This window comes from Triticum aestivum, chromosome 1A, assembly GCF_018294505.1.
Source record: "Triticum aestivum cultivar Chinese Spring chromosome 1A, IWGSC CS RefSeq v2.1, whole genome shotgun sequence".
Taxonomy (NCBI): domain Eukaryota; kingdom Viridiplantae; phylum Streptophyta; class Magnoliopsida; order Poales; family Poaceae; genus Triticum; species Triticum aestivum.
Genome location: NC_057794.1, coordinates 37,267,654 through 37,288,572, shown reverse-complemented (window position 1 = coordinate 37,288,572; position 20,919 = coordinate 37,267,654). Strand labels below are relative to the sequence as shown.

At 44.0% G+C, this 20,919-nt stretch overlaps 1 protein-coding gene across 1 annotated transcript in view; it reads left to right on the top strand.

The window, feature by feature from the left end:
• The window catches only part of LOC123094363 (uncharacterized), a 16,220-nt gene extending 1,332 nt beyond the window's left edge, over positions 1-14,888 (top strand). Inside the window, exons 2-6 of the mRNA XM_044516659.1 lie at positions 10,623-10,732; positions 11,425-11,638; positions 11,792-11,888; positions 12,722-12,837; positions 14,780-14,888. Coding sequence (XP_044372594.1) covers positions 10,623-10,732; positions 11,425-11,638; positions 11,792-11,888; positions 12,722-12,837; positions 14,780-14,791 — 549 coding nt within the window. The 3' untranslated portion in view covers positions 14,792-14,888. The remainder of the gene's footprint in view (positions 1-10,622; positions 10,733-11,424; positions 11,639-11,791; positions 11,889-12,721; positions 12,838-14,779) is intronic.
• Positions 14,889-20,919: the final 6,031 nt, after the last annotated feature.

Here is a 20,919-nt window from a genome sequence, read left to right as displayed (position 1 = left end):
CGGGGGTCGAGGTGGAGGACGGGGCGCCAGGGCATCGAGTGACGCCGGTGACGGCGAGGGGCGACGGAGCGCCGCAGGCAGCGATCGGCGTCGAGGGCGAGGCCCTGGATCCAGAAGGGATCGGGCAGAGGAGGGGCAAGGGGATCGGGGGGTGGGGGGGTTTGTGCGGTCGTGGGAGGGTGGCGGCGCCAGGAGGGGAGCGAGGGGAGAGATGGGTAGAGTGCTAGGGTTCGGTGCCCCTAGGGGTTTATAGGCCAGGGGAGGGAGTGGGCCGGCCTGGCAGGCCACTGGCTGGGCCGAGGCCCAGCTAGCCTGGGGGGTTTCTTTTTATTTCTGTTTTATTTTTCCCCCCTTGTCTTTTCTGTTTGTTTTTATTTATTTAATACTTTATAGTTTTACAAAAATAAAGCCCACACCTAAAATGGAGTTACAATTCCAACTACTGTCTTAAAAAGTTTTACCCCTGAACTAAATAGTTTAATATTTTATAAAAGAAAAAGGCATTTATTTAATTGTTTTAGCTACTGTTTTACTCATTTTAGTTTACTTAACCATTTTATAAAAGTGTGGTTTCTTTACCATAATTACCTATGCATTATTTGGGTCACTCCGAACATTTTTAGTTTTAATATTTAAAAACTTTTATTGTTTGCTTGATTTTGAGTTTGAATTCGAACCGGTTTTGAACTAACGTGAGATTATCAACACTAACCGAGGTGATGTGGCATCATTTCCGGAGGGTTACTGTAGCTTAACTACCGGGGCGTTACAGCAATACCCATACATCTCCATGTATTCTAGATCGTAACCTGCATTTATGCATAGCACGGCTCTTGATGCCACTGTTGGGGAATGCGACAGAAAACAAAAAAGTTCGGTATAGCGAGCACGCCCAGGACCACTATGGAGACTGCATACAAGGTTTGATCTGTTCCGTACCGACTCAAAGCGCAACGGGAGAAGAGTCGGTGGAGATCATTGGTGCAGATCCCCGCAGCTAGGATTTACAACCTCCCAACCGCGAGGATGTACTCCCTCGCCGGACAGGCCTTCGGGAGCCGGTCGGGCAGTCCCCCGGACGATGTCGCGGACAGCCCTTCGGGAGGACCCTCAAAACTCGAACGGAGACTCGGACAGCCCTTCGGGAGGACACTCAAACAGCCCCTCGAGCAAAAGACCGAAACTAAGACCTCTCTACGGGGTTGCACACATACGGTGTCAGCTATCCGGCAGGGCTTCGCCGTCCAGAACTAGTTCCTGCCGGAACCCAGACAGCCTTACGACTCTACGAAACTCTTTTCATGGGAGGGAGAGAAGAAGCCAGATAATGCATGTCATGTGTATGAGAGCAAGGGATGATGATAATGGCAGCCCCTTCTCCTCCTTTTATAGGCCAAGGCAAGGGGTGGGGTGGTGGAGGAAATACCAAAACACCCATGCTACATGTCCCACATGAAGGGTGAAATGGTAACTCAAGTGGGGCACCAAGGGGACACCATGGAGGCACCCCCTTGGCCAGCCACAACCTTGACCCCTCCCATGGGGGGGGGCAACAAGCCACCAACATGTCTCCTAGAAACATGGGTGCTCCCTAGACAAAAAGCCACCAAACATGTAACCCCTGATTCGTGGGATCTTGTCCCCTCGTGCTGAGACAAGATGTTTTCCGCGAAACATTTTTTCTGAAAAATTCCGGAAGGTCCTAGAACATTTCTGGCACCCTCTAAAATTATTCTGGGCATGATCCGAAACATTTCCGGTGTGGTGATTTTTATCAGCGAAAAGCAACAACGGCGGTTACGGCAGCTCCGGAACATTTTCGGTTTTTTCTCTCTGAAAATTCCCAAAAGTTCCCAGACCAATTCTGGGGCCCTCTAAGAATTTCTAGGCGAGTGCCGAAACCATTTTAACCTAATAATATATTCTGAAACAACTTTTCCGTTTTACCGAAACTCTTTCGGTGTTATCTCTCCGGAACTCTTCCGTTGTCTCAAACTTTTCCGATGACTTTCTCTCAGACTCCCTGTCTAGTATACAGTAGATAGATGACCCTTAAGCGTGTGACCCTATAGGTTTGGTGAAGTATAGACATGACCTGGAACCCCTTCCGATCAATGATCAACATCGGAGCCCGGGATACCCATATTGACCCCTATACCCACACGAATGAAATATTCGAGTGAACCTCCAGTTGTTGTGAGCTATTCCTGATGCTTCGCGATATGTCACAAATACCCGAGGTGAGATTTATTGCATTCCCGCGGGCCAACATTTTGTCCACCATGCAAGTTACCTCGTTACCGGTTTTGTTCTCTTTCCTCGTTTCCGTGTTCCGACATCCCAGTGATCAAATCAGAAGGTATCTGGCCAGACGATGATGGATACCGTTACACCGAGAGGGCCCTTGTATATCTCTCCATCATCGAGGGAGCAAATCCCAATCTTGAGCTATCTCATTACTTTCCATACTTTTACATGAACCCATAAGCCGCCGTAATAGCCACCCAGTTACGGATGACGTTTAACAAACCCCAAAGTTCACGAAGAAAGTACAGAGAAACTCGATACTCTCATGGTCTAAGGAATTATGCAAACATTAACTTCCCTGTGTTATTAACCATTAACTTGTGACGAAAGTATCTCATAGCATAACATCATATTGGGTCGATTCAACACATGTGTTCTACTAACAATTGTGCCCTCAAAATTGCCGGCATAGCCATGCCCATGATCAGGAAAACAGGATCATCATGCAATACTTGAGCCAGTCATAGAGGCTTGACTAGGAATACACTTTACCGTTTATTATCCCACACGTGCACATGAGTTTCCCTCCAAGCCTCGTTTTATTTGTAGACTCGAGAATCATTGCATTTATAGCATGGAACATAAACCTTCATTACAAACTCGGAGATACAAAATAACTGTTATTACTGCCTCTAGGGCATATCTCCTACATTCTCCTCCATCTTGCACCTATAGAACTTATTGGAGACTTCATATCTCTCAATCCAGGCATTTGCTTGAAATATTAACTTCAACTCCTGGAACATCTCATATGCTCCATGATGTTCAAAACATCGTTGAAGTCCCGGTTCTAAGCCGTAAAGCATGGCACACTGAACTATCAATTAGTCATCAGCTGTGCTCTGCCAGGTGTTCACAACATCTGGCGTTGCTCCTGCAGCAGGTTTGTCACCTAGCGGTACTTCCAGGACGTAATTCTTCTGTGCAGCAATGAGGATATATAATCCTCAAGTTACGGACCCAGTCCGTGTAGTTGCTACCATCATCTTTCAACTTAGCATTGTCTAGGAACGCATTAAAATTCAACGAAACAACAGCACGGGCCATCTATCTACATCAACATAGACATGCAAAATACTATCAGGTACTAAGTTCATGATAATTTAAAGTTCAATTAATCAAATTACTTAAGAACTCCCACTTAGATAGACATCTCTTTAATCATCTAAGTGATCACGTGATCCATATCAACTAAACCATGTCCGATCATCACGTGAGATGGAGTAGTTTTCAATGGTGAACATCACTATCTTGATCATGTCTACTATATGATTCACGCTCGACCTTTCGGTATCCAGTGTTCCGAGGCCATATCTCCATATGCTAGGCTCGTCAAGTTTAACCCGAGTATTCCGCGTGTGCAAAACTGGCTTGCACGCGTTGTATGTGAACGTAGAGCTTATCACACCCGATCATCACGTGGTGTCTCGGCATGATGAACTGTGGCAACGGTGCATACTCAGGGCGAACACTTATACCTTGAAATTTAGTGAGAGATCATCTTATAATGCTACCGCCGAATTAAGCAAAATAAGATGCATAAAGGATAAACATCACATGCAATCAATATAAGTGATATGATATTGCCATCATCATCTTGTGCCTTTGATCTCCATCTCCAAAGCACTGTCATGATCACCATCATCATCGGCTTGACACCTTGATCTCCATCGAAGCATCGTCGTCGTCTCGCCAACTATTGCTTTTACAACTATCGTTACCGCTTAGTGATAAAGTAAAGCAATTGCATGGTGATTGCCTTTCATACAATAAAGCGACAACCATATGGCTCCTGCCAGTTGCCGATAACTGCGTTACAAAACATGATCATCTCATACAATAAAATTTAGCATCATGTCTTGACCATATCACATCACAATATGCCCTGCAAAAACAAGTTAGACGTCCTCTACTTTGTTGTTGCAAGTTTTATGTGGCTGCTACGGGCTGAGCAAGAACCGTTCTTACCTACGCATCAAAAACCACAACACGGTATAGTGATTGATTTTTGATCTTCAAAAAGAACCCTATTCATTGAATCCGATTCAACTAAAGCTGGAGAAACAGACACCCACTAGCCACCTGTGTGCGAAGCACGTCGGTAGAACCAGTCTCGCGTAAGCGTACGCATAATGTCGGTCTGGGCCGCTTCATCCAACAATGCCGCTGAATTAAGAATCAACTAGTGATGGCAATCAATATGTATATACACACGCCCACAACTCCTTTGTGTTCTACTCGTGCATATAACATCTACGCATAAACCTGGCTCGGATGCCACTGTTGGGGAACGCAGTAATTTCAAAAAAATTCCTATGCGCACGCAAGATCATGGTAATGCATATCAACGAGAGGGAAGAGTATCGTCTACGTACCCTCGTAGACCATAAGCGGAAGCGTTATGACAACGCGGTTGATGTAGTCATACGTCTTCACGATCGACCGATCTAGCACCGAAGGTACGACACCTCCGCGATCTACACACGTTCGGTTTGGTGACGTCCCGCGAACTCACGATCCAATAGAGCTTCGAAGGAGAGCTTCGTCGGCACGACATGATGGTGGTGATGATTTTTCTAGCGGAACAAGGCTTCGCCTAAGCACCGCTATGATATTACCGAGGTGGATTATGGTGGAGGGGGGCACCGCACACGGCTAAAGATCAATGATCAACTTGTGTGTCCATGGGGTGCCCCCTCCCCCGTATATAAAGGAGTGGAGGAGGGGGAGGGGGCCGGCCTCTCTAGGTGTGCCCCAAGGGAGTCCTACTCCCACCGGGAGTAGGATTCCCCCCTTCCCTTTGTTGGTTCTAGGAGAGAAGGAAGGAGGAGGAAGAAGGAAGGAAAGGGGGGGCTCCCAATTCGGAGTGGGCTTGGGGGGGGCGCCCCCTCCTTTGCTTCTTTTCCCTCTCTTCCACTAAGGCCCAATAAGGCCCATATACATCCCGGGGGGTTCCGGTAACCTCCCGGTGCTCCGGTATACTCTCGATTTCACCCGGAACCATTCAGATGTCCAAACATAGGCTTCCAATATATCGATCTTTACGTCTCGACCATTTCGAGACTCCTCGTCATGTCCTTGATCAAATCCGGGACTCCGAACTACCTTTGGTACATCAAAACACATAAACTCATAATACCGACCATCACCGAACGTTAAGCATGCGGACCCTACGGGTTCGAGAACTATGTAGACATGATCGAGACATGTCTCCAGTCAATAACCAATATCGGAACCTGGATGCTCATATTGGTTCCTACATATTCTACGAAGATCTTTATCGGTCAAACCGCATAACGATATACGTTGTTCCCTTTGTCATCGGTATGTTACTTGCCCGAGATTCAATCGTCGGTATCTCAATACCTAGTTCAATCTCGTTACCGCCAAGTCTCTTACTTGTTTCGTAATTCTACATCCCGTAACTAACTCATTAGCTACATTGCTTGCAAGGCTTATAGTGATGTACATTACCGAGAGGGCCTAGAGATACCTCTCCGACAATCAGAGTGACAAATTCTAATCTTGATACATGCCAACTCAACAAACACCATCGGAGACACCTGTAGATCACCTTTATAATCACCCTTTTACGTTGTGACGTTTGGTAGCACACAAGTGTTTCTCCGGTATTTGGGAGTTGCAGGATCTCATAGTCATAGGAACATGTATAGTTATGGAGAAAGCAATAGCAACAAACTAAATGATCCTCATGCTAAGCTAACAGATGGGTCAAGTCAATCACATCATTCTCTAATAATGTGATCCTGTTAATCAAATGACAACTCATGTCTATCGTCAGGAAACATAACCATCATTAATTCAACGAGCTAGTCAAGTAGAGGCAAACTAGTGACACTATGTTTGTCTATGTATTCACACATGTAATAAGTTTCCGGTTAATACAATTCTAGCATGATATAAGGAAATATAAATAACAACTTTATTATTGCCTCTAGGGCATATTTCCTTCAGTAATCAGGCCAAAGTTAAGATGAAACAGTTCAAGATGACCGCTAAAGAAATCATGAAACATAGGCATGCATAAGATCATCCTTAATAATATGCCAACATTTCTTATAGAATTCAGCTGAAAACCCATCCAGTCCCGATGCTTTATTCGGTTTTGTGATCATATATGGAGTATAGCAGTGTTTTGGTTCAGTTTTTGCAACCATTGTTGGATGCTTATGTTATTCGGAAGAAGTGCCTTCTTTTGCACTCCTTTGTGTCTTATTTAATACTCCTTCCGTCCTAAAATAAGTGTCTCAATTTTGTACTAACTTTAGCACAAAGTTGTACTAAGCTTAAGACACTTATTTTTGGACGGAGAGAATAGTTGGGAATTGTAACTACCATATACTGTAATACTATATTAAAGCTATGTTGCTAACACAGTTTTGTATGCAGTTACTGGTATAGTTCGTGCAGTAGTATGATGCTATACTGTAGGAGCATATTGCAAAGAAAGATGGTCCTTCTGGACCGAAAATACATGGGCGTGGACGGGCTCGTCCGCTCACTGAATCGTGAGGTGTTGCTTCACTTTGGGACGCACCACTTCCTCACCGGCTCTTTGCCCTTCCGGTCGCGGTGCTGCTCTAGCCGTTGGTGTATGCATCAGCCGCCGAAGGGTCATCGTCGTTGGGCCTTGATCCATCTTTGTCGTCGTCCGACAGGTCCATGTGCACCCCAACTAGCCTCCGGAGCAAGCGCTCCTGCTCCTTGGGATGCCTCCTCGCCTTTGCCTTCGCTGGCAGTCTTCTGCGCGAGCTGCCGCGCATCTGACTCTGCCATTATCAAGGAGCGACCGAGGACAGACGCAATGAGCGCGTCCTTGGGACCGACCGACACGCGCGATAGCCCGGTGCCTCGCCAACGTGTCGCCCGCCACCAACCTCTTCCTCATGTGTTGACGCTCACGCAGTGCGGTCCGCGCCTCCAACTCGGGTGTCCTCGATCGGCCTGACACCTGTGAGGGCACGAGCACCCAATGGTGCTTGTGGACGCCCTCCGGAGGTGGATGAGAAGTGTGTGTGGGGGGGGGGGGCGTACCTATATTGGAGCGGTGCGGGCATGCTGGTGTTGAGCGCCGGACGGGAGGGCCTGGCAACGTCTCTCGCATTGCAACGTCGTGCGAGGGGGGCAACACGTCGCTTCGCGAGCTGCTGTCGCCCTGATCTAGCCGGGAGCGGCGCAATGCAATGTGAAGAGCGAAGACATCGATGCCACTCTCATCGCCGCCGAAGCCGGCACTACTGCGGTAATCCGTCGTGGATCAGATTGGGAAGAGGAGTGGACGGATAAATTGGAGTGGACTGGACAGACTGAGGTCTAGGGTTCGTCGAAGGGGATATATGTGGGGTCGACGGTGGGTATGGCTGGCGCTTGTCTAGGGTGAGGGCTACGTTAGGTCGTGAAGGAGTGATGATGATGGCAACCTCTACGACGATGTTTCCTTACAACGTGTGTGCGTTCTTGTGTGGGTTGCTAGGTCGGCCAAATGTGCCCTGTTTTCGCGGGCGTATTGTGGCGGTTTTTGCTCGACTTTTTGTTAATTAACCAGGCAAATATCTCCTTTTTTAATAAATCGAGATCCTTCAGGGCCGGCTTAGAAAAAAGTACGCACATGTCAAATATGACTTGCAGAAAGCTGACAATACCCATGGGTGAATTTTTCTTTTTTTTTAATATTTTACATATATAATTCATGCATTAATTTTATTCGTTTGCCTTTTTTATGAATTGTACTTGTAGAGTTTTTTTTTCTGTTAGTAGCCCCCTGAATTTTCCAATCTTCCATATGTCTTAGTCTGAATTTCTAGTGTTTTTCTCGCAAAAAAAAGAATTTCTAGTGTTTACATACAAAACAAACATGCCCTTGCCGGTGTCGGGTCGGTCGAGGACACCCGAGTTAAAGGCACGGATCACACTGCGTGAGCGGCAACACATGAGGAAGAGGTTGGTGGCGAGCGACACGTTGGCAAGGCGCCGGGTTATCGCGCGCGCCAATTGGTCCCGAGGACGCGCTCATTGCGTCTGTCCTCGGCCGCTCCTTGATAATGACCGAGTCAGATGTGCGGCAGCTCCGGCAAAAGACTACCAGCGAAGGCGAGGAGGCATCCTGAGGAGCAGGAGCGCTTGCTCCAGAGGCTAGTCGGGGTGTACATGGACCTGTCGGACAACAACGAAGACGGATCAAGCTCCAACGACAATGACCCTTGGGCGACTGATGCATACATCGACAGCCAGAGCAGCACCGTGACCGGAAGGGCAAAGAGCCGGTGAGGAACTGGTGCGTCTCGGTCTTTAATTTCTCGTTTCAAGTAATATAGTTTAAAATTGGCCATCGTCTATGTGGATATGTGAACTTTGGTGACCATTTGGAGACCCGTTGGTGATTTTCGGTGGTTGGAGTGTGCATTTCTATGTCCCTTTGATGATTGACGTACTTTTATTCGTGTTGCATGTTTTAGCATGGATATAGGGTACCAGATCGGAAATATATTTTGGTTTTTGGTTGTAGATACACCATATATGAGGATTATTTTTTAATAATTAAACAAGAAGTCAAAATAGGTAAGAACTATTTTTAGAATAAATTTGGCTTACTTTTCCACTAGTATATAAATTTTCACAGAAAAAAAAACCAACATCGACTGCGAAAAGGACAAGATTATTTGCTATCATAGGTCACTATTCACACTATTTTGATAAAAAAAATTGTATTTTTTAAAACAAGTCAAAGGGGATTTTCTTTTTGTGAAATTTTTCTTACGAGTACAATGGAAGGTCAAGTTTATTTCGAAAATATTTTCAGATTTTTTGATTTTTTTGTTGAATTACTAAAAAAACAAATGCGGTGTAGATGTCTCCATAGATCAAACGTCCACCTCCGATACCAGATATGAGAGATGTGGATGACAGGAATTGAGGGGCTGGATTTGGTGACCGCCCCTGTAGATGCTCTTAGTTCATCAAACATTAAAATTGGTCATTTCGTCATGGCTCATGTTCATAGTTTATTTAAAAGTTGAACTCATTCTAGTTGCCGCCCCCACAATCATGTTGCGAAAAACAAATTTGATTCACGTCTAGCCAGGCATATACGGATTTTGTAGAAAACAACGCCTTGTAAGGATCAAGGTTTTTTAATTTATTTTCAGAAAAAGCAAAGAGGTTTGGGAAAAACATTATTCCATGTTGGTCTTCATACATAACATAGGTCCGGTCTAGCAGGGAAAGTATCTAGTGCTCCCAGGCCTAGGGTGCTCCCGGTGCTCCGATGTGAAAAACATTTTTTAAAATGTTCAAAAAATTCTGAAAAAAATGCAGCACATTGACAGAACATTGATGTTTCTTGTCACAAAAATTCAAATCAAAATTGGAAACATTGCTCGAGATACAAAAATGACAAATTTGACATCGATATGATAATGGGCCAAAACTAAAGCCCAACTTATGTTATGTACAAAAATTTGTCATTTTTGTATCTCGAGCAATGTTTTGAATTTTGATTTAAAATTTTGTGACAAGAGACATCGATGTTCCGTCAATGTGCTGCATTTTTTTCAGAATTTTTTAAACATTTTAAAAATGTTTTTCGGACATTTAAAGCACCGGGAGCACCCCAAGTCTGGGAGCATTAGATACTTTCCCCGGTCTAGCAAGTCATTTGGAAGATTCTGCCACTTGTGTGCCATGCTAGTACATGCTTTTGTTTCGCAGATCTAGATGTGATCAGCACCAACGACCATGCGAGCCAAACACAGAACCAAAACGCCGTCACTAGCTCTGCGACGGCCGTCGCCACATACCGTCTCTTCCGTCCACAGTACGCATTAAATATAAACCGCCGTACACGCCCTGAAAAACTGATGCGTCCAGCATCCCGAAGTGAAGCAACGCCTCACGATTCAGTGAGCAGGCGAGCCCGTCCACGCCTATGAATTGTCGATGTAACAGCCCTTTCTTCCGCACAAAAAATAATGTCATCATACCATCGCACCACTATGCAATATTCTCAAATGCATGACAAAAATGTCAAACACCCAAAACTAATTTATTTTACCAATTATTTTTATTAGGTTTTTATGACACCATGTTGCTTATTGATCTTGAACACGGAGATAGAATCTCAAACTATGCACGTGAAATTTTCATATATTTGTGAGCCCACAAATTATTCAAATATTTTAGCACAACCCTAGCATCTACCCCTAGTTCGTACCACAATTCTTTTATTGCTGCACTTTAATTGCCAAAAAATATAAACCTTCTCCAGATGGGTTGATATTTCTGTGTGGGTCTTTCAGCGAGCGTTCCCCTCCTTTTGTCCCTCCTCCAAGGAAAAGCGGCTAGAGTTTTTGCCTCCCAACGACGACGCCGCTGATCTGCCACGTCTCCTGTGGCTTTCGGGCCACAGGTGTGCGGTGGATCCCGACTCTTGCTGGTGTGAGGGCTCCATTTTTAGGCGTTTCTTCAAGTTTTGTTAGGGTTTGTGTCGTGCTCAGGAAGACGAAAAGGTGGTGGCTTCTTGAAGATGGAATAAGGTTCTCCCCGCCTAACCCCGTCCCGGTGGTGTGTCTATCATCGGAGGGCGTGTGGAGGCATGTCTCTGCCAGGCCTCACGGAATTTTCAGTCGGTGGCTGTCTTTGGTCGATCTGCTCGGATCTGGTCTTTGTTCGTCTTTGTTCATGTGTCTTCATGTTAGATCCTTTTGATCTAAGCTTCTCTTCAACAGCGGGGGTTGTTGTTCTGGTGTGTTGGTCCTATATGGCCTTAGCACGGCGACTACCCGACTGTTTATTACAACAAGTTGTGCCCGACTCCAGTGAGAGAGGGGCGATGATGGCGACGCGCTTTCGGCTTGCTTCAACGCTTGTAATCATCCCTAGGTGATAGGTGGTCTATAAATCTAAACATAATTTTTATTATTTTTTATGTTCGCTGTAATGACATGATTGAAAACAATTTAGCTACTTTTCAGTCAGCTGAGTTTTCACTTTTGCGTCAGTCGTTTTCCTGTCCGTTGGATGGTGCTATAAGATGCGTGTTGTTTCAGTTTATTCCCGTTTTAGATTTGGGCCAAGTAGTATCGACTAACCTTGGGTCAGTCAAATCGATTTCTGCTGGGCTCGTGCTCCTCACGGGGCGCCCGTTCTATGCGCGCCCATTAAGCAGTCGGCCCGTTTTGATGGAACGCAGACCGTCGCTGTTCTTCTCGTCTTATCCCCTTCTTCCTTGGTTTCTGTCAGTCACTTCCCCCTCCCCCTCTCCGCCTCAGTCTCTCTAGGTCTCTGTCTTCTCCTCTTCTTCCCCAAGCTTAGGGTTCGTGGAGTTTCTTGCTAGATCTGCTCCCTCTGCGAATACTTCTTCTTATGATTTTTGTTTCTGCTAGATCTGCTCCCTCTGCGAATACTTCTTCTTTTGATTTTTGTTTCTGCTAGATCTGCTCATTTTCTCTTGTATGTGCTTACTAAGGTGCTTCTCTATGGTTCACTATGGTGTTTGCGGGATTTACCAATCGGGGGAGTTTTGTTGCTGACGGATTGCCGTTGCTCCATCTCCTCTTTTTCAGGTATTATTCCTTATTGAATCTTATTATTGTATTGTTTCTTGTACTAGTTAGAGGAGTCCTGTTAGTTTTTTTGTTTTTTATGCTTTACTTAGGCTTTGATGTTCATATTTTAATTCAACTCGTGTGTGTTATCTGTTGCAGAGGTGAGATTTGTGTTTGAGGGTTTTGTTTTTGGTTCTAGCAATTGATTCTATTGGGTTTAGTAGCGTACAGATTTGCTTCAATATTGGTTTTGGGTAGGATTTTCTTGTTTTTTTGTGTTTGATATGCAGTGATTTTTTTACTGTTTGGTTTTAGGGTTTGAACAGGTTGATTCAGTGAGTCTTGTATGTCTCTAAAGATTAAATCAATTTTGTGCATATTGTTATTCTGATGCAGATTCTAGGTCATCTGCTTTCTAATAAACCTTTTAGGTTTGATTCTACTTACTTTATGCCTGTTTTATGTTTGATAGTCAGTTTTTTATGTTTTATGTTATATTAAGTGTGTGCCTGTTCACTATTGAGTCCAGTTGATGTTTTTAGGTGTATTGAATTTTTGGTATATGTCCATGGTGTTGATACACTTTTGCTTTTTTGGGGTATTTGTGCAAGTTTAGTTACATAGAGATGCAATTTGTTCAGATTTAGTCAAGATTATGGAGGTTCTTTATGTAATTTATCTTCTTCTAAGTTACCCATCTACATTAGGAATTCATTTCTTTGAGATATAATTAGATTGTAAGCTTTTATATTTTTATAGTTAATGTAGGTTGCTCAACTTGTTTTATGCCCCGTTGGGTAATTACATAAAAAATCCTTTTATTTACCATGTGTTTCTTTTTTATTGTGTAGGCATGGTTTGCCCTGTTTGTCGTTGCCCAGGTGCTCCTTGCGTACCATTTCTGCGAGCGGATGAAGTCCCTGAAGTTTTCGATGTTGTCGTAGACGAGGATTGCTTCAGAATGATGGTGAGTTGTCTTTATATTTTCTTGTATTTATCTCTTCTTTTTATTTATCAGTATGTGTGTATGTGTTTACTTAGGTATTGCTTTCCTTGATTGCTGATATGAAACCTATGTACCTTTTCATGTTGTCCCTGTGTGCTATGATCAACTCATGCAAGTATCGCTGTGTGCATGTTTTCATGTCTCATACAGTGAGGTAGTCTGCATTTTAATCTTTGATTTTTTTTGTATATATCATGAAGGTTTATATGAAAGTTGCTATTGTGAACTGTGCACAAGTTTAGTATCATGAACATGCAACTTTTTAATAACAGTCTTTGAATTGTACGAATTAGGTTTTATGAACTAGGTTCCAGTTGATATTGATGATTGCATGTTAGTACAGTTGAAATTTTGCGTAGGTTGAAATACTTTGCACATATTTATCTTTGTTCTCTATTAAATAGTTATGTTGCTGTTGTAAAATGTGTGCAAGCTTAGTATCATGAACATGCAAATTTTTTATGTTATTTTTTTGAATTTTTGAATTATGTGTTTGCTGTAGTTATAGCTGTACTATTTTTTAAAATTCACTATTGATCAATTCATTCAAGATTAGTTATGGTTGTCATTACTGTGTTGTACTATGCATTTCATGTAGTTTGATTTCATTCGCTTAGATGAAAGATGCTATTTGTAAATTGTGTGCAAGTTTAGTATGATGTAGATACAATTTTTTATTTGTAGTCTTTTTTACAGTTCTTATCAATGTACCTATATTTAACTTCAAGGCTAATTTGAATCTTTTGCTTTTGTGAATTCTGTGCAAGTTTAGTATGATGAACATGTAATTTTTTAATTGCGGTCTTTGAAATATAGAACTTGGGTTTTAGGATCTTGGTTTCAGTTTTATATTGGTGAATCCAAGCTATTATAGTTTCATTTGTGAATTGAGTTAGGTACTCTGTAATTCATGTAGGTTGAAATCCTTTTCTAGATATCTATCTATCTATCTTGCTGTTGTAAAATGCGTGCAAGTTTAGTTTGATGTTCATGCAAATTTTTAATTGTACAGTGAGGTAGTGTGAAGTTCAATTGAATTAGGTATTTCCTGTACTTTTTATCCAGTTGTTATTGATCAATTTCATTCAAGTATAGTTTTGGTTGTGAATACAGTTGGGTATTCTATATTACATGTAGTTTGATTTGGTTTGCACTTATCAATCCTAAAATGAATCTTGCTATTGTAATATGCAAGTTCAGTATGTTGAAGATGCAATTTTTTATTGTAGTTATTTGAATTTGTGAAACATAATTTTCTGTACTATTTTTTACAGTTGTTATTCATCAATTCATTCTAGTAATTTTTATTGTTGTGAATGCAGTGAGGTATTGTGCATTTTCATATATGTTGATTTCTTTTGTTCATATCATTGTAAATATATTATGACCAATGCTACCATAAATCTTCCAGCTGTGTAATGCATGCAAGTTTACTATCATGAATGTGCAACTTTTTAATTGCAGTATTTGAATTTTAGGATTTAGCTTTTTAGGAACTAGAATTATATATAGTTGATATTGATGAATGCATGCTAGTATAATTATAATTGTGAATTGATTCATATATTCTGTAATTCCTTTAGCTTGAATTTGCTTTTGTACAAATAAATCTATCTGGTCCCAGTAAGTTCTAGGCCAGGGTGTCATCAAGTTTAATATGATTCTAATTGTGTACTTTCGGATATCTGGGAGGTGTTCTGCATAAACTGTAGTTCAAACTGCTTCTAGTTCCTAGGTCAAAATGTAATGTTGCTTTATATGTAGCTGTGCAAATTTTCCTTTATGTCCTTGCAAGTTCAGTTTGTTTTTCAAGTACATTCCAGTAAGTTCTTTCTTCATGAAACATGATAATGCATCTGATTATTTCAGTGAACTTACTGTTGTGGTTTCATGATATTGTCAGGCCAACACATGAGATACAGCAGGATATGGACCCAATAATTAAAGGAAAAGGGGGTGTGTGGTCAGATTATCATTTACCTTGCAATTACCAGAAGCAGCTTGTTCTCCAGGTTTCTTCTTTCTCCTTTTTTGCTTTTCCTTTAGACAGATATGCGATTTGGGAATGCGATGAACACTCATCCATTTTTTATTGTTCTGGTGTTGTAGAAATAAGGGCGATCGGAGAAGAATCTAAGGAGGAAATTTTAGGACAAGATCTACAGAGAGGTGACACGAATGCAGCAAAAACTGAGGTCACCATCACCGTCCGTGGCTGGGAGGTAGAGGTCGGGGAAGAAAGAGGATGGAAGAAGACCTAGTGATCTCAGCGTTAGGTGGATCGCTATGTTTTGAGTGGAGTGGGTTGCTTAGCGGGTCCAGGCCGGTTTTGCGTTTGGGCTTAAAAAAGGCAGAAACAGATAACGTAATTTTCTTCAGTATGTTTGGTTGTTTGCCTGTTGGGCTCGTTTCGACTGACCTTAATTCTGGTTCAGTCAGTTTTCATCTGTTTCCTTTTGCATCATTTTGTACCAATCGACTGACCACTTTTCTGGGTCAGTCGATTGATCTGTAGCCGCTCCCGATTGAAAATGAATAAATTGAAAGTTTTTTGCAAAAAAAATATATTTCTGTGTGGCCGGCTTCACCTAAAATCTCATCCAATTCAGATCTCGTCTGATGCCCCGTATATTTAGTATGCGTTTATTACAGCCACTTTATAAATAAAACTCTTATCCTAATTAAACTGCCTGCTGGGTCAGCCCATTGAGTGTAATTTATTAAACCGCGCCAGTGGGCGCAACCTAGCAACCACAGCAGCAGGCCGGCCCATGTTTCCCCCCTGCCTAACCTGGCCCAATAGCTCGGCAACAATGACACAAAGAGCAACTCGTTAACGAGCGCCCCTTCGGGAGCCTCGCAACGATCAGCGTCACTTGGCGCGCTCTCAGCCATTCGCCACGTGTCGCGTTCTGGACGCTCCCTCCGGATTTTATTTTTTTATTTTTCGGCACGCGTATTCGGCTTTTTAAACGGGTTTTTCGGTTTTTCTAACGTTTTGGTTTTCCACCGGTCTTCCCTAGATTTTCAATCAATATTTTTTTTAAAAAAAATATTTTGCGTGAAAAAACGCGTTTTTTTCCTTTCATGAGAGTCACGGTTTTGCTTTCGCGAGAGGCACGGTTTTGCTTTCGCGAGAGTCACAGCCGTGCCTCTCGAAAACAAAAAAAAACATATTTTCTGTTTTTTTTTCTTTCGCGAGTCACGGTTTTGCTTCCGCTAGAGGCACGGGTGTGCTTTCGCGAGAGTCACGGCCGTGCCTCTCGGAAATGAAAAAGAAACGCGTTTTCTGTTTTTTTCTTACGCGAGAGTCACGGTTTTGCTTCCGCGAGAAGCATGGTTGTGCTTTCGTGAGAGTCAAGGCTGTGCCTCTCGGAAAGGAAAAAAAACGTGTTTTCTGTTTTTTTCCTATCGCGGGAGTCACGGTTTTTCTTCCGCAAGAGTCACGGTTGTGCTTTCACGAGAGTCATGGCCGTGCCTCTTCGAAAAGAAAAAAAACCGTGTTTTCTCTTTTTTTTCTCTTCCACGAGAGTCATGGTTTTGCTTCCGCGAGAGGCACAGTTGTGATTTCATGAGAGGCACGGGTGTGCCTCTTTCAAAAAAGGAAAAACCGTGCTCCTGGTTCGGTTTTTTCGTCCGATTTATTTCGTGAAAAAAAGTTTGTCAAAACCTATCAACATGGGATCTAGTTTTGAAGATCTCGACGCGAGAAATCCAACGGTAAAAATGGTTCGATATTTGAATGCACGGTTTGAGAGATAAAACGTTTTGAATAAACGGATCTATGGAAAAAAGGGAAAACTCTCAGGTTACGACAAGTGGCGTGCTGCATGTGCGCCACTTGTTGCAACTAGAGGAATTGAAGTGATCTTTGCAATGAGTACTCCTTAATTAGTGATTTCGCCGTGTTACTATGGGTATTGATTCCTCAGAAAAAAAGGCAAGGTCAGATTGATAATTGGATTTATGTTTACTCCCTGTGCATAAATCTGAAGTACTAGAGCTACAAACTTGTGAAATTTCAAAACATGTTGATCGATTCCATGCATCATTTCTGTTGGCCATATATGCATACACGGCACACATATACTATACGTGAGCTCAGTGGCGATTCTACTGGACATGCTTCAACAGGTTCAAGCCTACCCTCCAATTTTTTTTAAAAAAATACTACTAATTGCCAGCCCATCTGAGCCCACTGTCTATTGTCTAGCATGTTGCTTCCCGGTTCCAGCCCTTGTAGAGAAGTTGAGCTTGCCCTTAGTTCTCCTCCTAGATTTGCCACTGCCTGAGCTGCAGGTGGTCTACTGGGATACCAATGCGAAGCAGCAAGAGAGAAGCCAGATCGATGTAGATGTAGTTGTTTGTCAATCGATCACTATCGCCGTGAAGCCATAATCTCCCATTGTCAATGGCTCGTTGCTGTGGAAATTGTCTGTTTTTATAGTGTCTCGGAAATAAAGTTCGCAATAGGTACACAGGAGATGGAGTTGAAGACGCTTGCCCTTAATTAACCACGCTCCACATAACAATCTGATCTTTTTATTAATAATAAATAAGAACTCTGTAATTACGAAAGTGGTAAAGGACCGATAGAAAATGTCAAAATAGTAAGAACGCTATGAAGAGGAGCGTCCAAGCCTGGACGCCATTGCTAAGTGTGTCTCTTTATGGACGCTCTTATGCACGACATCTAGCTTTGTGGTTTCACTTATTAGGCTCAACCGAGTCTTTTTTTCTTTTTCTCTGACATACGTAACGATTTCTGATCTGCAAACCCTAATACGCATGCAGCTGTCGCTCTTGAGCTCACGGTCTCGTAAGCAAGCTCCAGTGGCCAACATCAACAATCAGCATGCATGGGAGTCGTGTTGTCTCACCGGCCGCTCATCATTAGGAATTTAGGATCATCGACTTGACCTGTAGTTAGCGCATGTGAGTTGTACGCCATATTGCATCTCCTCTATCAAGTTTTTTTGTATAATTCGTTCCATGGTTGCAAGTGTACTGCACGCAATGTATATATGATTGGATTTTTATTCCTGGTAATATAATTGGTAATTGTCTAGTTTATGAGAACTGATAGGTCGTGAAAAATGCAACCTTGAGTCGATAGTAAATCAATTTAAGATTTTAATCTTTACTTCCTACATGTTCATGTCTGTAGGTGAATCCGAGAACATCTTAATTGTTCTAACGTATGTTGATGGTGAAGTGCAACATGGATCCATGGATGTGGAGTATAGTGTTCCTCCCAAAGTCACATTTCCAGCATATGAGGAAACAACTTTTCAAGATATCAAGAATTTATGTCAAGGACTTAGACGTGGAAATAGCAGTGATAGAAACAACATGAATATCCAGGTCCCGAGCAACATGGAACATGATTTTCAATTAATTTCAGTATATGAAGAAAGAGGAAGGAGCATAATTTTTCAGAAGACTAGGTCCTGAGCAACATGGCAAGCGATAGAGTTATATGTTAAGTTCACACCAAATCGAGATACGTTGAGCCAACTCAGCGGTGGAAGCAACATACCTAGAATTGAAAGGGAAGGAAAAAGGTATACGGAAGTGCAATGTGTTCATCATTGCAACAAACCCCGTCTGGTGCATCTCCGGATTGTAGTACATGTGCTCGTGATTTTGACATGTCACATGTTCCATCTTGTAGTCGTGGTAATGCAAGAAATGATTTTCCAACAAGTACTGCCAATAGCCCTTATGATCAGGATGATACAGACCCAGATGATGCTTTGATTGGACATGATGATGATGACGATGAGCATGATTTCGATGGCGCACCTAGCCAATGTTCAGATGATGATCCAGAACCAATGGCCATGCACCACAACTGGAGTTGAGTATAAAGAAATGTGCGGGCATTATCATATAATAAGTTCTCTTTGCAACCAAATACCCGGGCCTCATCAAGACAAGGGAACACCGATGTACATGGATGAGATGCAAGGAAGGCGAACGGGGCAACAGGCCCGACGCTCCACAACTGACAATAATCAAACAGGTATATAGCTATTGTCGTACTAGTAATTTATATGTAAAATAGCAAAAGCTTGGGAAAATGTGAGCATCATATAATTTTCTTTTCATGTCTTTGATGGCGAAGGAAAAACCAAATATAATCAAGGAAACAAGTCGAGTTAAGGGAAAAACACATCATTGACAAGAAAGAGGCCGAGTCAAGGGAATAAGTTAAGACAGAGCACAGGACGCTACTAACAATAGCGTCCACCCCTGGACGTTCTTAGCACAGCGGCCGGACCTGGACGCTATTAATCACAGCGTCCTTCCTAATTTCACAATTTTCAGCTGCCCTTTATGAGTTCCGTAATTAAAGAATTCTTATTTATTATTAATAAAAAAATCAGCATCACAATTCAGCATTTTTTAGAAAAGGAGGAGGACCCCGGCCTCTGCATCTGGGCGATGCATGCGGCCACTTTATTAATTATCCTCATAAGACCTTATAAAGTCATACAACAGTAAGACTAAAGTCACCATCTAAGCAACAACTGTCGCTACACCTATCCAATTGATAAAGGGCGCTGATAGCCTGGCCTAATACCAAATAGACATCGCAGTCAGACCTAACATTTAAGACCTGAGGTCCCAACCAGGACGCCTGCCGGTATGGGCACCCACCAGTCCGGCGTGCTCCTCAACCAGGACGCCTGCCGGGTATGAGGCAGCCGCAGCCATTTGCCATCAATCCATCTTCAGAGCTGTACTGCGGCATGAACCTTGCCCGGTCTAGCTGCCGCCGACGCCACCACGACGGCAGACAACGTCGACCTCCTGCGCGTGTCCATCACCACACATCTGACGACAAGCCTCCGCTGGTCCATGCCGCCAAGAGCCGCCGCCATGAATATGTAGAAAGAAACACCGCTCCAGCGAAGAAGCCATCCGCTGGTCCCTCGAGCCCGAGTGCATCTCCAAGAATGCCGCCCCCAAGGGGGTAACGACACATGAATGCCGCCGTCATCCGATCAACTGATCTAGGGTTTCCCCCGGAGGTATTGGGTGGGTTTGGGACTTGTATCTCGATGATGCCTTCATGAAGAAAACGATGATAAGGGCATCGTCATCACCAGCTCCGGCCAACGACCGAAGACCAAGTTTTCACTCGGATCCGTCCCAAGAAATCCAGCCCGACAACCTGTGCACTGTCTCGACCGCCTTCAAAGCTCCAGATCTAGCCACCTAGATCCGGCGACCAACCGCAACAGCAGTGCCACCGTAGGAGCCCTGGCACACCGGCCACTGCCTGAATGTGCCACCACTGGAGCCTGGGAGGAGGACTCCCACCCCACCTTGCCAAACCGCAAGAGCCGCCGAGATGGTAACCCCGCACGCTCATCACCGTCTCTGATCGGAACCAATCCATGGCAAAACCACGAGATCGCCGACGCAGATCCGCCTTGGATATGGACTGTACCACGTCATACCGCCGTGGGAAGCCCTAGCTTCACCCGCCGCCGCCGTCCAGGGCCGCTGCCCCAGGATCCTGATCTGGCCAGCCCGGACCTCCCCGGTGCCCTCTTCACGCCGCCGCTGTCGGCTCGCCACCAGGTAACCGCGCCACCGCCCGAGGCCTCCGCCCAGAGCACGCCGTCGCTCCACCATGGATCAAATCGCCGCGGCACCGTCACGCGCGTGGAGGTCCCGCCCCACCCCCTCCAACGCGATCCAGGGAGGAGAGCCTCCGCCACCGCCGTCAGCCCCCGGGCTTAGCCCGGCGGCGTCCTCCGGCGGTGGCAGAGGGAAGGGAGGAAGGTGGTGGTGACCCGGGCGGCTAGGGTTTGAAGAGCCGCCCGAGTTGCCCGAGACGGGGGCGACGCGGGGGCTGCAATCGCATCAGACTTGGAGTCCTGGGATCTTTCCACATCACAATCCAGCGTGGCAAAGCAAAACTTGTGAAGCAGTTCCAGATCTGCTAAACCGGCTCATAATGTGACTGCTTACCTATAGACGACAAGGAACAAGTGCTGCTTTTTGTTTTGCACTTTGCCACATCTTCTT